We start from the raw sequence: 16,582 nt of genomic DNA on the forward strand, positions 1-16,582 counted from the left end.
GGCAGAGATCGAGTGAATAGCCAGAGATTTTTCCCCAGGGCTGAAATGGCTAACCTTTATTAAGATACAACACAGAACAGGCCCTTCGAGCCACACGATCCAGCAATCCCCAGATTTAATCCTAGCCTCATCACAGGACAATCTACAATGATCTATCAACCCACCACGTGATACGTCTTTGGACCATGGGCAGAAATTGAAGCACCCAGAGGAAATCCATGGGTAGAACATACAGGCAGCAGTGGGAATTTAAGCCGGGCTGCTGGTACTGTAAAGCGCTGTGCTAACCACTACGCTACTGTGAAGAGGTATAATTTTAAGGTGAGTAGAAGTAGTAGAGGGGGAACATCAGAGTTCTTTTTTTAAAAACAGAGTGGTGGTTGCGTGGAACACCCTTCTGGGGGTAGCGGTAGAGGTGGAAACATTATAGAAACTTAAGATACTCTTTGATAGGCACATGGATGAAAGGAACATGGAGGGCTATGTGGGAGGAAAAGGTTAGATTGACCTTGGAGTAGGTTAAAAGGTCGGCGCAACATCATAAGCGAAGGGCCTGTACTGTACTGGAATGATTCTACCAGAGGGGAGAGTCATGGACAAGGAGGCATGGCTTCATAGCAAGGAAAAGGATACCACTGGATCCCTGACTATCTGACCAACAGACTGCCATGAATATTCTCAACATTGGTGCTCCACAAGGTTGCGTCCTCACCCACCACCACCGACACCCCCTCCCACTCTACTCACTGTATACTTACAACTGCGTGGCCAGATTCTGCTCCAAGTTTGCAGACCACACCACTGTAGTACAGACCTTGAAACACTTAACACTCCTCATTCCTTCTTTCTCAGGATCATGCTTGTGATCCTTCTCTGGACCCTCTCCCATGCCAACACATCCTTTCTTAGATAAGGAGCACAAAACTGCTCACAAAACTGCAAGCACAGTCTGACCTATGCCTTATGAAGCCTCAACATTACATCCTTATTTTTCTAGTCCTCTCAAAATGAATGCTAGTATTGCACTTCAAAGTAAATTCATTGTCAAAGTAAATTAATGTCCCCATATACAACCCTGAGATTCATTCTTTTGCAGGCCTACTTAACAAATCCATAGAATAATAACCGAAATAGAATCAAAGACTGTACCAACTTGGGCATTCAACCAGTGTGCAATACAACAAACTGTGCAAATACAAAAAGAAATAATAATAATAATAAATAAATAAATAAGCCATAAATATTGAGAACATGAGATGAAGGGTCCCTGAAAGTGAGTCCACTGGTTGTGGGAACATTTCAGTGATGGGGCAAGTGAAGTTATCCCCTTTGTTCAAGAGTCTGATGGTCGAGGGGTAATAACTGTTCCTGAACATGGTGGTGTGGGACCTGAGGCTCCCGTACCTCCTTCCTGATGGCAGCAGTGAGAAGAGAGCGTGACCTGGGTGGTGAGGATCCCTGATGATGGATGTTGCCTTCCTGCAATAGCGTTTCATGTAGATGTGCTCAATGGTGGGGAGGGCCTTACCCATGATAGACTGGGCTGTATCCACTACTTTCTGTAGGATTTTTTTGTTCCATTCTACCTTACCTTCCTTAGCACAGATTCAACCTGAAAATGACCCTTGGGCAAAGCAGTGATGAAATCTTTTTATTCTACAGGGAGGGTGGGAAGAGCCTGAATCAAAGAGGAAATGGACAAGGAAGCAAGGAAGCGGGGTATGGCTCATCCTTTCGGGGGCTTCCAGTAGGGTAATGGACCAAATGCCTACTCTCTGCAAGCATCAATGACCTCTCGGCCACCTTGATGCAACTCACTGCCCTTCACTGAGCGGAGAACATTCATCGAATGCCAGTTGACTGATCGACGCTTCGCGAGCGCTCTCCCACCACAGCCAGCCCCAACCCCCTGTCACGGTTCCAGCCGCACTCACTAACCTGGGTCAGCCCCTGTTGGCCCACGCCGCCGGTGATCTTAGGCACGCCGGTGATGATCTTGGCCGGGCTGCCGGTCCCCGGCGTCACTACCTTAGTGGTGAAGATAGTGATTGGCGATTTAATCCCAGTGTTGCTCGTGGCTGGAGAGTTCCGAAAAAAGATAAGCAGCAGACAAAAAGGAGGTTACTCATTTCCAAAGGTGAAGGTAGTAAAGGTAGTAGTGGGATGGGTGGGGACAGGATTACCGCAGAGCCAAAACCTGCCACCTTCCATCCATGAACAAACAGGACCGAACCCCGTCCCAGAAGGAGTATAGCACAGGACATGACTAGAGGAATTTGCCAAAGCCGCAGGCAGATACACTCGCCCCAGCTAATTGACACAAGGCCGGGGTGGCGAATCTTTTTGAGAGTGCGCGCCCAGAGAGTGGTTAGCGCGATGGTTTTACAGAGGGAGCATCCCGGGGTCAATTCCTGCCGCTGTCTGTAAGGAGTTTGCATGTTCCTTCTCGGTAACCGTGCGGATTTCCTCCAGGTGCTCTGGTTTCTTCCCACCTTGCAAAGACGTACGGGTTAGTAGGTTATTTGGTCACGTGGGTTTAATTGGGGACCTGGGCTCGTTGGGTCGGAATGGCCTGATACCATGTGGTATCTACAAATAAAGATAAAAATAAAATTCTCTCGCACGCCATGGTAATTTAGGGGAAAGATTATAATTGATTAGTAAATTAGGAACAATAATTCTGGCTCATTTACATGCACTCTGTTTTATTATTGATAGTACAACAATAAAAACAGACTGAAATGAAGCCATTCAGAAAACCTGTTCAATAATTATTGATAATGGCCATCAAGCACTACAGCTCAGAAACAGGCTCTTTGGCCCATCTAGTCCAGTGCTGTTATTGTTCCTCTCTGCACCTTGTGGCGCATCGGGCAGCAACCTTGCCGTTTATTTCGCATTGGTGTGTTTTTTTTTTACGAGGCCGAGTTACTAACTCAACACCTAACCCAGCAGGGATGGAAAGCCTGCGAGGGGCAGGCTGGATTTGAACCCGGGACCACTAGCCTTGAAGTCCGGTACGGATGCCACTTCACCACAAGCCGGCTTCATCTAGTCCACGTTGGACTGCTATTCTGTCCTGTCCCATTGCCCTCCACTCCCATCCATGCACCTATCCAAACTTTTCTTCAATGTTGTAAGTGGAGCCACATCCACCACTTCCACACTCATGCCACCCTCACGTTTCCTTGACACATTTCACCGTTCACGCTTTACCCTTGATCTCTAGTTCTTGTCCCACCCAGCCTCAGTGGAAAAAGCCCGCTTGCATTTACTCCATCTATATCCTTCATTATTTTATATACCTCTATCAAATCTGCACTCATCCCTCTATGCACCTGGCAACAAAGTCCCAACCTATTTCCCTGTAACTCAGGACCTTGGAACTCCATGGACCATCTTTCACCCAAGGCTGGGACTCCTCCCAGAGGCCCCACAGACTTCTCCCAGCACAGCTCCACTCCCTGGTGGTCCGAGTCATTCACCAGCAGGTGGGTGGGATAGACAGCAGTGACCCATTCAAAGAGAGGTCCTGCCCATTCAAAGCAGAAACACTACCCCCCCCCCCACCACCACCCTGGCCCAACTGCCATTACCTGCAGCACCCTGCTGAGCCATCAGGGCCGAGACGGGGATGGTCTTGATAATGGTGGTGGTGCCGGGCTTAGTGGCAGTGCTGGGCGAGACACTGCTGATGCCCAGGAGGGTGGGCTTGCCAGCTGCCGCCCCAGCTGCCTGCGACGTGGTGATGATGGTGGTGGGCTTGCCATCTGCCGACGTCACTAACTTCAGGATGGTGGCTCCTGGGGGCAGCGGACCTTTCGTCTGCGCCAGGAAACAAAGGACATGAAGAAACAGAAGGTTAGAAGTGACTGGGAGGCACATGCCATGGGGCAGAGGCAGCTAAGTGGACATTTTGGCCATGGTGTCCATGTCACTGGTGCAGTGCTATAGGGAGGGAGCATCACACTGTGGGAGAGAAGGTGAGGAGGGAGAGGAGGGCGCACCATGAGAAGGGGAGAAAGGAGAGAGCACTGAGAGAAAGGGGGAAAGAGGAGAGAAGGAGCGCTGCAGGAAGAGCAGACTGGAGGGAAAGCTGTGGTTGAGACAGCAAGGAGGGAGCGCCACACTGTGGGACGGGCGGTAAGGAGGGAGTGTGGCGGGAGGAGCAGTAATGTGTTGAGTAGCACACCAAGGGCAGATCTATTAACAGACGTGGACATGCACTCACCTGTATGTACTGCGTGACAGGGTTCGTGGTCGCCTGACCTGTGACCACTCCTGACTGAACCGGTTTTGTCTGCACTAGGGAGACCACCTTCCCCAGGCTGGAGATCTGGAGGGGAGGAGCAGTGTGGGAAAATGGGCAGGGTGGCAGTGGTGGGGGGGAGGGAATAGAAACACACACCAGGTGAAAATGTTAGCAACAACCCCAGAGTTCAAAAAGTACAATGTCATTAAAAACACAGGCATTTTGTTACCTTTGGCGCTTGGTCAAATACAAGGAGCAACAAACAAATCTGTTTGAGGAAAGGCTTCGAGCTGAACATAGTCGAAAGCTCCTCCTCCCTCTACAGATTCTGCCCAATCCACTGAGCTCTGTTAACAAAATCAGCCAACTCCATCATGGCACCAGCTTCCCCAACAACGAGGACAACTCGAAAAGGCAATGCCTCACAAAGGTGGCATCCATCATCAAGGACCCCCACCACCCAGGACATGCCCTCTTCTCATTGCTACCATAAGGGGAGGTACAGGAGCCTGTAGACACACCCTCAATGTTTCAGGAACAGCTTTCTGAATAGACATTGAACCCATGAAAACCAATTCATTATTTCTTTACTGTTTTTTCACTAATTATTTAATTTTATATGTAACGCATACACACAGTGGCCAATGCAAGCACCCAATCACGTGGCAGCAACTCAACATGTAAAAGCATGCAGACACGGTCAAGAGGTTCAGTTGTTGTGCAGACCAAATGTCAGAATGTGGAAGAAACATGATCTAAGTGACTTTGACTGGGGAATGATTGTTGGCACCTATGGGGTGGTTTGAGAATCTCAGAAACTGTTATATGTGAAAATTCCAGCAGATCAGCAGCCTCTAGAGCTAACTGCCAACAACAACAAAAAAAAATCCAATGAGTGGTAGTTCTGTGGGAGAAAATGCCTGGTTAATGAGAGAGGTCAGAGGAGAATGGCCAGACTGGATCAAGCTGATGGAAAGGTGACAGTAACTCAACTAACCACGTTACAACAGAGATGTGCAGAAGAGCATCTCTGAATGTACAACACATTGAACCTTGAAATAGATGACTTACAACAGAAGACCACAAACACAAGGAATTCTGCAGATGCTGGAAATTCAAGCAACACACATCAAAGTTGCTGGTGAACGCAGCAGGCCAGGCAGCATCTCTAGGAAGAGGTCGACTGTACCTCTTCCTAGAGATGCTGCCTGGCCTGCTGCGTTCACCAGCAACTTTGAGCAGAAGACCACACTGGGTTCCACTCCTTCACCTAATAAAAGTGGCCAACCAGTGTATTTTACCATACACTAGAGTCAAAAGGTCACACAGCACAACTGCAAAGAAACAGGCCCTTTGGCCTATCTAAGTTTTCTGCCTAGCCCATCTATTTGCACTTGGACTTTAGCTCTCCATACTTCTCTCATCCATGTACCTATCCAAACCTTCTCTTACATGTTGAAGTTAGATCCACCATTTCCACACTCTGAGTGAAGTGGTTCTCCTCATGCTCCCAGTAAGCATTTCACTTTTCATCTGCGACCTCTAGCTCTAGTTTCACATAACCCTATCTTGCACTGACTCTGCTTATACCCCTGATAATTTTGTGCACCTTTATCGAACCTCCCCTCATTCTCCTAACCCATTCAACCTTTCGCTATAACTCAGGTCTGCAAGTCCCCTCAACATCTTTATATATCTTCTCTGTACTTTTTTGATATCTTTCCTTGAGGTAGGTGACCAAAACTGCACACAATATTTCAAATTTAGCCTCACCAACATCTTATACAATTTTAACATATGAAGGCCAATGTATCAAAATCTTTACAACCTTATGTGACACCATTTTCAAGGAATTATGGATCTGTATTCCCAGATACCTCTGTCCTACATTACTCAGTGCCCCACCGCTCACCGTGCAAGAGCCCCCTGGTTTGTCCTCCCAAAGTGCAACACTTCACACTTGTCTGCATTAAATTCTATCTGCCACATTCAGCCCATTTTCCCAGCAGGTCCAGATCACTTGGCAAGCTTTGATACCCAACCTTGCTGTCCGCGACACCCCCCAATCTTGATGTCATCGCAAATTTGCGGATCCAGTTTGCCACATTGTCATCCAGATCACTGATTAAAGACGACAGAGTAGAGCAGACCCAGCACTCCACCAGTCAGTGAGGCAACCATCCACTGACACTTTCTGGTTTCTCCTGCTGGGACAACGTTGAATCCAATTGACTACTTCAGCCTGAATGCCAGCAATTGAACCTTCTGGACCAGCCTGTCAAACGGGACTTTGTCTATGTGGACTTCAGCAAGACCGTTGACAATGTCCACCACCTTCTTTTCATCAGCTATACAAGATTAGTTAGACATGAGCTGCCACACACAAAGCCAGGCTGACTATCCCTAGTCAGGTCCTGCTTTTTCAAATACTGTATATATCCTGTCACATTACTTGGATTAATGGAATATGCATGGATGACATGCAGAGCAAAGTTTTCCCACTGAATCTCAGTGCATGTGACCACTTAAGTCTGCTCTGCCATTCCATTATAGCTGATTAGTACCACTCTCAACTCCATTCTCTTGCCTTGTCCCTGTAACCTTTGACACCTTTATCAATTATGAACCTGTCAATCTCCGCTTTAAATATACTCAATGACTCGGCCTCCACATCCCACAAATTCACCACCTTATGGCCAAAGACGTTCCTCCTCATCTCTGTTCTAAAGGAACGCCCTTCTATTCTGAGGCTGCCCCCTCTGATCCTAGACTCATCCACCATAGGAAACATCCTTTCCACATCCACTCTACCTAGGCCTCCCACCCCGGATAGTCTCTCTTCTCCCCCACTTCCATCAGATCAAAGATAGCACGTACCACCAGCTTCTACCCCGCAGTTATCAGACTCTTGAATGATAAATTATACCCTTGGCCTCACAATCTACCTCATTATGATCTTGCACCTGAATACTTACCTGCACTTTCTCTGCAGCTGTTACACTTTATTCTGCATTCTGTTATTCTTTACCTCGTACTACATAAATGCATTGTATATGGTCTGTTTGAATTCCTGTATCTTTGACCCTTGTTCCACCTCTGTCCTCTCCCCTTGCCCCCATCATCCTCTCACAACCCTTCCCGCACCCATTACTTCTATCCCTTCCTCCCTCTACTGGCCATCTCCTCACACAGTCCTTGTGCCATCCCTCTGCCCCACACTGTGCCACTGAATCGCCCCCAGCATCTGCCTTCTTTTAGTGGCAACATTTAGCTCACTGCTGGCAGTGGTTTAGGATGAAACTCAGAGCAGGCGGGAGGGAGAAGGGGGAGAAATGGACACAGATGGGGGGGTGAGAGAGGGGGGAAGAGAGACAGGAGATGGGGATGGGAGGGGGTGGGGAGAGGGAGCATGTGCGACAGAGAGGGGGGTGGAGAGAGAGGGGGGTGGAGAGAGAGAGAGAGAGAGGGGGGGTGGAGGGGGGGGTGGAGAGAGAGGGGGGTGGAGAGAGAGGGGGTGGAGAGAGAGAGAGAGGGTGGAGAGAGAGAGGGGTGGAGAGAGAGAGAGGGGTGGAGAGAGAGAGAGGGGTGGAGAGAGAGAGGGGTGGAGAGAGAGGGGGTGGAGAGAGAGAGGGGTGGAGAGAGAGAGGGGTGGAGAGAGAGAGGGGTGGAGAGAGAGAGGGGTGGAGAGAGAGAGGGGTGGAGAGAGAGAGGGGTGGAGAGAGAGGGGGTGGAGAGAGAGAGGGGGTGGGGAGAGAGAGGGGGTGGGGAGAGAGAGGGGGTGGAGAGAGAGAGGGGTGGAGAGAGAGAGGGGTGGAGAGAGAGAGGGGTGGAGAGAGAGAGGGGTGGAGAGAGAGAGGGGTGGAGAGAGAGAGGGGTGGAGAGAGAGAGGGGTGGAGAGAGAGAGGGGTGGAGAGAGAGAGGGGTGGAGAGAGAGAGGGGTGGAGAGAGAGAGGGGTGGAGAGAGAGAGGGGTGGAGAGAGAGAGGGGTGGAGAGAGAGAGGGGTGGAGAGAGAGAGGGGTGGAGAGAGAGAGGGGTGGAGAGAGAGAGGGGTGGAGAGAGAGAGGGGTGGAGAGAGAGAGGGGTGGAGAGAGAGAGGGGTGGAGAGAGAGAGGGGTGGAGAGAGAGAGGGGTGGAGAGAGAGAGGGGTGGAGAGAGAGAGGGGTGGAGAGAGAGAGGGGTGGAGAGAGAGAGGGGTGGAGAGAGAGAGGGGTGGAGAGAGAGAGGGGTGGAGAGAGAGAGGGGTGGAGAGAGAGAGGGGTGGAGAGAGAGAGGGGTGGAGAGAGAGGGGTGGAGAGAGAGAGGGGTGGAGAGAGAGAGGGGTGGAGAGAGAGAGGGGTGGAGAGAGAGAGGGGTGGAGAGAGAGAGGGGTGGAGAGAGAGAGGGGTGGAGAGAGAGAGGGGTGGAGAGAGAGAGGGGTGGAGAGAGAGAGGGGTGGAGAGAGAGGGGTGGAGAGAGAGGGGTGGAGAGAGAGGGGTGGAGAGAGAGGGGTGGAGAGAGTGCGAGCGACAGAGAGAGAGCAGGCGAGCTTGACAGCAAGAGAGAGAGTGCACGAGTGAAGAGAGTGCGGGCATGACAGCGAGACGGAGAGACAGCGAGATAGAGTGCACGCACAACAGCGAGATAGAGGGCGCACGCAACAGCCAGAACAAGAGAGCACGCGACAGTCAGAGCAAGAGAGAGCGTGCACGTGCATTACAGAGAGAGAGAGAGAGCACACGCTAGAAAGACAGAGCGAGAGAGAGTCATAGACAGAGCGAGAGAGTGTTCGACAGCCAGAGCAAGAGAGAGGGAGCGCACAAGTGCGACAGCGAAGGACAGAGTGGGTGAGCACAACAGTGAGAGAGCGCGTGCGTGAGAGAGGGAGCGAGTGCGTGCGATGGGGAGAGCAAGGGAGAAAGCGCGTGCGCAAGGGTAATGTCTACGGAGAGAGCGTGCGACAGCGAGGGAGAGGAAGAGAGCGTGCGAGAGCAAGAAGGAGCATGACACCAAGAGACGGTGCACAACAGACAGCAAAATAAAGCGCACGTGCAACTGCGACAAACAGTGCGAGCGAGAGTGAGCGTGTGCTACAGAGAGAGAGAGAGAGCACAAGCATGACACCAAGAAACAGTGCGCAACAGAGACAGCTCGACACCAAGAGAGCGTGCACACAACAGAGCAAGCAAGACAGCAAGATAGAGCGCGCGCAGAACTGCGAGCAAGTGCCAGAGCGACACAGAGCGCGTGCAACAGCCAGAGCAAGAGAGAACGTGAGAGCAAGAGAGAGAGCGCGCATGCTACAGACAGCAAGCAAGAGAGCACGCACTAGAGAGACAGAGAGCATGAGAGAGAGAGAGTGCACGCTACAGAGAGGGACAGCCAGAACGAGAGTGCGAGAGCCAGAGCAAGAGAGAGTGTGGGAGAGCGCATGCACGCACTAGAGAGGAGAAAGCGCATGCCAGAGAGAGAGAGAGCGCGCGCGACAGAGAGAGCGAGAGATAAGAGAGCGCGCTACAGCTAGAGTGAGGGAGAGCGTGAGCGAAGCCAGCGAGAGGGGGAGAGCGCAAGTGTGATAGCGAGAGGGAGCGGGAGTTAAAGAGTGCGAGTGCATGACAGACAGAGACGGAGACAGAGACAGAGACAGAGACAGAGACAGAGAATGAATGCACGACAGTGAGAGAGCGCACGAGTATGACACCAAGACAGAGTGCGCGACAGGGAGCAAGCAAGACAGCAAGATAGAGCGCGTGTGCAACTGCGACAGAGAGCGCAAGTGTGACTGCAAGTGACAGCCACAGTGAGCGGGAGTGAGAGTGAGAGTGAGAGAGAGAGAGAGAGAGAGAGAGAGAGAGAGAGAGAGAGAGTGTGAGTGTGAGTGTGAGTGTGAGAATGAGAATGAGAGTGAGAGAGAGAGAGAGAGAGTGAGAGTGAGAGAGAGAGAGAGAGAGAGAGAGAGAGAGAGAGAGAGAGAGAGAGAACGAACACGCACAGGTGCTAGAGAGAGAGAAAGTGCATGCTACAGAGAGGGAGAGAGCGCGCGTCAGAGGGGGAGTGAGAGAGTGCATGAGAGCCAGAGCAACAGAGAAAGAGTGCGCGCTACAGAGAGGGAGAGAGCAAGAGAAAGGAGAGAGCGCGCGACAGCCAGAGCGAGAGCCAGAACAATAGAGAGAGTGAGAGAGTGTAAGCACATGCTGGAGAGAGAAAGCGCATGCTACAGAGAGGGAGCGAGAGACAGAGAGGGAGCAAGAGAGCATGCGCGACAGCCAGAGCGAGAGATAGAGAGCGCACCACAGCTAGAGTGAAAGAGAGCGTGAGTGAAGCTAGCGACGGGGGAGAGCGCAAGTGCGATAGCAAGAGTGAGTGGGAGTGAGAGTGAGAGAGCGCGAGCGTGCGAGAGAGCGAGCGCGCGCAACTGCGACAGACAGCACGAGCGCAACAGCCAGAGCAAGAGAGAAAACGCGACAGCAAGAGAGAGACAGAGTGTGCGAGAGAGAGCACACTACAGAGGTGTAGAGAGCATGCACGAGACAGAGAGAGAGTGCGCGCACACGCTACAGAGGGAGAGAATGAGAGGGGGAGAGTGCAAGCGCAACTGCGACAGAACGAGAGAGTGTGCGCGACAGCCAGAGCAAGAACATGAGAGCGTGCGTGCCAGCGCTACAAAAACAGAGCGGCGACAGAGCAAGAGAGTGAGAGAGGGAGCGTGTGCGACAGACAGAGCAAGAGGAAGCGAGAGAGCGCATGCACGCTACAGAAAGCAAGAGAGAGTTCAACAGACAGAGACTGAGAGTTTGAGAGAGAGAGTGCGCGCATGCACAAGAGGGAGTTCGACAGACAGGGAGGGAGAGCAAGAGTTCGACAGACAGGGAGGGAGAGAGAGCAAGAGAGAGTTCGACAGACAGGGAGGGACAGAGAGTTTATCAGACAGAGAGGGAGAGAGTTCGACAGACACAGAGGGAGCGCGTGACAGAGTGAGGGAGAGGGAGCGCGAGTGCGATGGCCAGAGAGGGCCAGAGCGAGAGCGAGAGGGCACATGCTAGAGATAGTGTGAGAGAGCATGGCAGAGACAGCAAGAAAGCGAGAGAGAGAACAAGAGCTAGAGCGCATGTGCTGGAGAGAGCACGCTAGAGAAAAACTGAGAGCGAGACAGTACGACAGAGAGCAAGAGAGTTCGATAGAGAGCGAGATAGAGAGATAGAGAGAGACAGAGAGCGTGACAATGGGAGAGAGTGCGCGAGTGTTATACCAAGACAGCACGCGAGAGAGCGCGCAAGAGAGTGAGCTAAGCAGCAACAGAGCGCGCAACAGTCACAGCGAGAGAGAGCGCGCGCGACAGTCACAGCGAGAGCGAGAGAGAGAGAGCGCACGACAGTCAGGGCGAGAGAGAGAGAGAGTGGGTGAGTACAACAAAGAGAGAGAGGGAGCTGGTGAGTGCGACAGCGAGAAGCCAGCAGGGGAAAGCGGGACGGGGAGAGCAGGCGTGTGCGACGGCGAGGGGCGGGGGGGGGGTCGCAGGGGGAGAGAGAGGGGCAGAGAGAAAGATAGAGAAAGAGTTACCAGGGCACTGCTACCGGTCATGGAGATGGGGCTCTTCACCAGGGTGATGGTTTTGGTGACTCCTGCCACCACCGTTGTCACTACCTGGGCCTGCTGTGCCACCGTTACCGTGCCCGACTTATGGACCGTGATTATTGGCCTCATGGGGGAGGCAGTGGTGCCCGAAGTTCCCACCTGCGCTGCTGCCGACTTCAGCATCCGTGTGGCTGGGTTGCTCACCTGCGAGGAGGAGGGAAAGCAGCTTAGTGTGGGCTGAATGATGCACTAGATTAAAGACGTGGTACAAGTGGGCAATGGCTCACACTGACACTACACACCCATACTCACATGCAGACACACACAACCCCACTCAGATACGCACACACCTCCATATACCCACACTGAGCAACAACGTGTGTTCCTCCCTCTCTCTCACACTCACACACGGAAACAATGTCCCTATTGCCCTCTAACACGTATGTACCCTGTCTCTCATACACACGCACACATACACACAGGGTCTTCCTCTCTCTTGCACTCACACACAGGAATATGTCCCTCTTGCTCTCAGACACACACACACACACACGAGGACGGAAGGAGGGACGGACTGGGACAGAGACACCAGCAACACAAGTCCACCTACCATAACGGGAGAGGAAGACATCTTGACGGTAGTGGGCAGAGTGGATGCGGGGGCCACGGCCACGGTTTTGATTGTGGTGGAACCAGGGACCCCCAGCACGGTGGAGATGGTGGTGGGTGAGATCTTCTGCGTGGCCGCGGCTGCAGCAGCCAAAGCCGCCATCCCACTCATCTGTGTACTGCCGCCTATCGTCTGCTGTGGGGAGGAGGGAGGGAGGGGAGTGGTGCAGGGGAGGGGGGAGGGAGATGGGGAGGGGTGGGGGGAAGGAGGTAGGGGAGGGGTGCGGGGGAGGGGAGCGCGGTGGGGGAAGGGAGGGGAGCAAGAGGAGGGGTGGGGAAGGGGAGCGGTGGGGGGCGGGAGGTAGGGGAGGGGTGGGGGAGGGGGAGGGAGTGGGGGAGGAAAGGTGGGGGGGAGGGAGGGGAGGGGAGCGGTGAGGGGGGGAGCGGTGGAGGCAGGGGAGGAAAAAGAAACCATTTGTCGTTCAGTGGAGAATGGGGAGATGTATCCCTCAAAACAGTGCGGGAAGTGAGGTATCAGAGGTTTGCGCACACACTCAGACGCACGTACACACAAACTCACACATACACACAGACTCACACATACACAAACACGCACAAACATCCAGAGACAGACTGGGGTTTGGGAAGAGACTGAGCGCAGATAGATGGGGGTGTGGGGTGGGGTTGTTGTGGGTGTGAACTGGGTCTCCCTCGGGCAGCTTTGTGACATCCCGCAGCGGTGAGGACAGCGGACACACAGACAGCAGGACTTACCACGTTTTGGGTTCCCTGCGCAGACACAACCATCCGGACCCCCGTAGATAAGGTGGTGGCGGGGGTGGGCGGCCTGACCTGCGGCCCTGCCTGACGCACCGTGATCAGGGATGTACCACTAGTCAGCACGGCTGCGGACTGTGGGGAGGCCACGCGGAGCACAGCCGGCGTTCCTGTTAAGAAGGGAGGAAGGGCAGAGGGAAGGAGAGGAGACAGAGTTTAAGAGCGGGAGGGAAATTATAGTTGTGGTGACACCACCCTACCCCATTCATCCTCCGTAATGCAAGCGGTGTTTCTGTCACACACTCCCATGTTGGTCTATTACCGAGTACCCGTGCATTCTGGTCCCAGGACTGACCACCTGACAACTCCACATCTCTGTTGCTACCCTGACCGATTCTAAATTCAGTTACCTCCCCCTGCCCCAGCACCCAGCACGTCACCCCACTGCAACACCAACCTCCTAGATTAAGGCACCAGTACTATCCCTGTATTACTTGCTTATTACATCCCCTGGGAAATGGGTCGATTGCACACCTCAAATCAAGGTCCCAGTGAAATCTCTTCTTTACAAACCCAGAATACAAAAGCATTACAAACCTTATGAACCCTTAGTACAGGCCCATTACAACACCCACCACCCAGACCAGGAGCCTGTTAAAAGCCGCCCCACGTAGCACAGACAGCGGACTCACCTGGTGCCCGGACAGCAGTGGCGCTGCCCAGCAGAGTCTGGGATGGAGCCAGGGTGGCGGCGGGCTGGAGACGAGCTGGGTGCTGGCACCCCGGGCTGCTGGGCAGGTGGAACAGGGGCCGCCGAGGCAGGGGCCGGACTCTTCGGCTGCCCGGCGGGGACGGAAGGGAGGGGTTGTGGGGCGGGGGAGGCGGCAGCAGCCGCCGGAAGGTCGTATTTCTGTAGCTGCAGGAGGTAGGAGTCGGCCGTCGGCACCGAACCCCAGCTCACCTCCAGTGAGTTGGTGTTGGCCCGGACCAGCTGTACCCGAGAAGGAGCTGGCGGACGCTCTGCCGAGAGAGAAAAAGAGAGAGAGAGTCAGGGGGAGTGGGATTTATCTGGAATTAGGGTCACCACTCGATAGAGGTAACCCACAGCCAATCCTCCTCGTCAGGTTCGTGCACAGGTCTCCTGTGTGCTGCCTACCTTACACCACTAACTACCAAGCCCAACAGCATAGATTCATACTACACTAACTAACTACACTCGCCTCCCCCAACATGTTTGGATTAGTCAGGGCAAAGGTTACAGGGAGAAGGCACGGAAATGGGGTTGGGGAAATGGAGAAGGATAATAAATCAACCATGATGGAATGGCAGAGCAGATAGACCCAGTTCTGGTTTTACGTCATGGTCTTTCTCCTCCTCATTCCTTATATACCTCACCCCACAAAATTAGATCCTTTGGCCCAATTCGTCAAGGCCGACCAAGATGCCTTCCTGGTCACAATGAAAATTTCGATCCCACTCATGTTGACTTTTTTTTTTGTTTGCAAGAATCTTCAGAGTTACATTAGGGGGGGCTTTGAAATTCCAAAAGACGGTAGCGTTGGGGGGGGGGGATTATGGTCACATTTGCAATTCAATAGCTTTCAATAGGTACATCTAATATCAGAGAAATGTATACAATATATATCGTGAAGTTCTTTTTCTTCGCAAACATCCATGAAAACAGAGGAATGCCCTAAAGGATGAATGAGTTAAATGTTAGAACCCCAAAGCCCCTCCCCACGCATAACCAGCAGCAAAGCAACGATAAAAGCATCTGCACCCTCCACCGAGCACACTCAAGCATGCAGCAAAGCATCAATAAAGCCACAGACTTGTAGTACCCCAAAGACTACTCATTCACCAAGTAATTCGACATACCACAGGCTCTCTCTCTCTTCCCAATAAGAGTAAAAGAGGTGTCCCCGTTTCACTTGTGGGGAAGAGCAGAACTTGGTGAATAAACTAAGACAGGGCAACCTCCTGAGGCAGGGAAAGTGCCTGTTCCCATGGGGAGGAGTCCGGCTGACAGCAGAGAGGGCTTAAGGGACTGTAAAGTGGAGCAGGGAGAATGCTGCCGCCTCACGGCTCCAGATAGCAGGTTCGATTCTGACCTTTGGTTTGCTCTCACGTACGGGGTTAATTAATCGTTGAAAAGTGCCCGCCAAGTCTGCCCCCACGTCTGTCCTGCTGTGTCGGCACCCCCCCACTCCAACGTTTCCACAACCCCTGCTCCCCCAGTGTGCCTATCTGTGCTAGAGTCTGAATGGGAATGTGGGGTGAATGAAAGGGGGACCAGACCTTTGTCAGTGCTGAGTGAGCCAGATGCCCAACTGAACAGGATTTTCAAATAATCAGATACCGGAGTCAGAGTCATACAACACGGAAACAGGCACTTCGGCCAATGCCCACCGAAATGCCCTTTTAAACTATCGCCATTCCTCCTGCAGATGGCCCAATTCCCTCTGAACTCTGAACTTGAAATGTCAACGGTTCCTTTCCCTCCACAGTCGCCATTCAACTTGCTGAGCTCCTATATCAGCCCTTCGGTCCAACAATCTGACCCGGCAACCCACAGAATCCTGTACTGTGTTGGGGGGTGGGGCAGAAATGGGGAGGGATGAGACCCCTGCATTGAGGGACATGTGTGACTAGCAAACCCTGAGGGGGAGGTGGGGGACCCCGCTAAGGCTGTGAGGAGGCAGAGAAAGACAGTCCCCTCACCCCTTGGCCAGAAGGTGACAGGGAGACGCCCCCACACCTCTTTCTTCACCTGCTCTGTTGTATTTGCTCCTTCACCCCATCCCGCAGCTTCACTTCGCTCGCACTTCTTGGAAGGCAACGCGGAGGGGGTTAGGGAGGAAGTTCTGGAGCTCAGGTCCCAGTCAACTGAAGATACACCAGTTTATAGCGATGGGACATGGAGGAACAGAGCGATCCTGGGAGAGGCTCGGACAGAGAGGGCCTCACTCCAATCCCTTCTCTTCTCTCCATGTGGGAAGAACTTCGTAAGGTGGCTTGTCTAGCTTCCCTCTCCCAGGTCCCAATACACGGGTTTCCCACCTTTTCCGCACCCCTCCCGATGGCGGGGGTGGGGGAGGGTCAACTCCCCCTCTACTCTAGGGGGGAGGCTCACCACTCCAATAAAGTAGTCTCCCCTCTTAGCCCCCAATTCAGATGGTTTCCCCTCTTCCCATCCCTTAAACACAGACAGAGAGGGAGTGAGAACCAACCTCACCTCAGACAGCCATCCAGTTGAGACAAGTAGCCATGTTAAAAAGCAGAGGCATGGAGGAAAGGACACTACAGAATGGAAACCGGCCCTTTAGCCTATCAGTCCCTCCTGTTTTAATGCCAATCATCCTCCAACCAATTTCATTGTTGCTCATACCCCA

At 52.8% G+C, this 16,582-nt stretch overlaps 1 protein-coding gene across 1 annotated transcript in view; it reads right to left on the reverse strand.

Annotated features, from left to right (window-relative positions):
• Positions 1-16,582, reverse strand: part of LOC140190286 (host cell factor 1-like) — a 104,142-nt gene that overhangs the window by 27,458 nt on the left and 60,102 nt on the right. The window contains 8 exon segments of the mRNA XM_072246886.1: positions 1,939-2,078; positions 3,597-3,825; positions 4,232-4,336; positions 11,790-12,008; positions 12,415-12,609; positions 13,188-13,360; positions 13,883-13,943; positions 13,945-14,210. Coding sequence (XP_072102987.1) covers positions 1,939-2,078; positions 3,597-3,825; positions 4,232-4,336; positions 11,790-12,008; positions 12,415-12,609; positions 13,188-13,360; positions 13,883-13,943; positions 13,945-14,210 — 1,388 coding nt within the window.

The sequence above is a fragment of the Mobula birostris genome, chromosome 29, assembly GCF_030028105.1.
Source record: "Mobula birostris isolate sMobBir1 chromosome 29, sMobBir1.hap1, whole genome shotgun sequence".
Lineage (NCBI taxonomy): Eukaryota > Metazoa > Chordata > Chondrichthyes > Myliobatiformes > Myliobatidae > Mobula > Mobula birostris.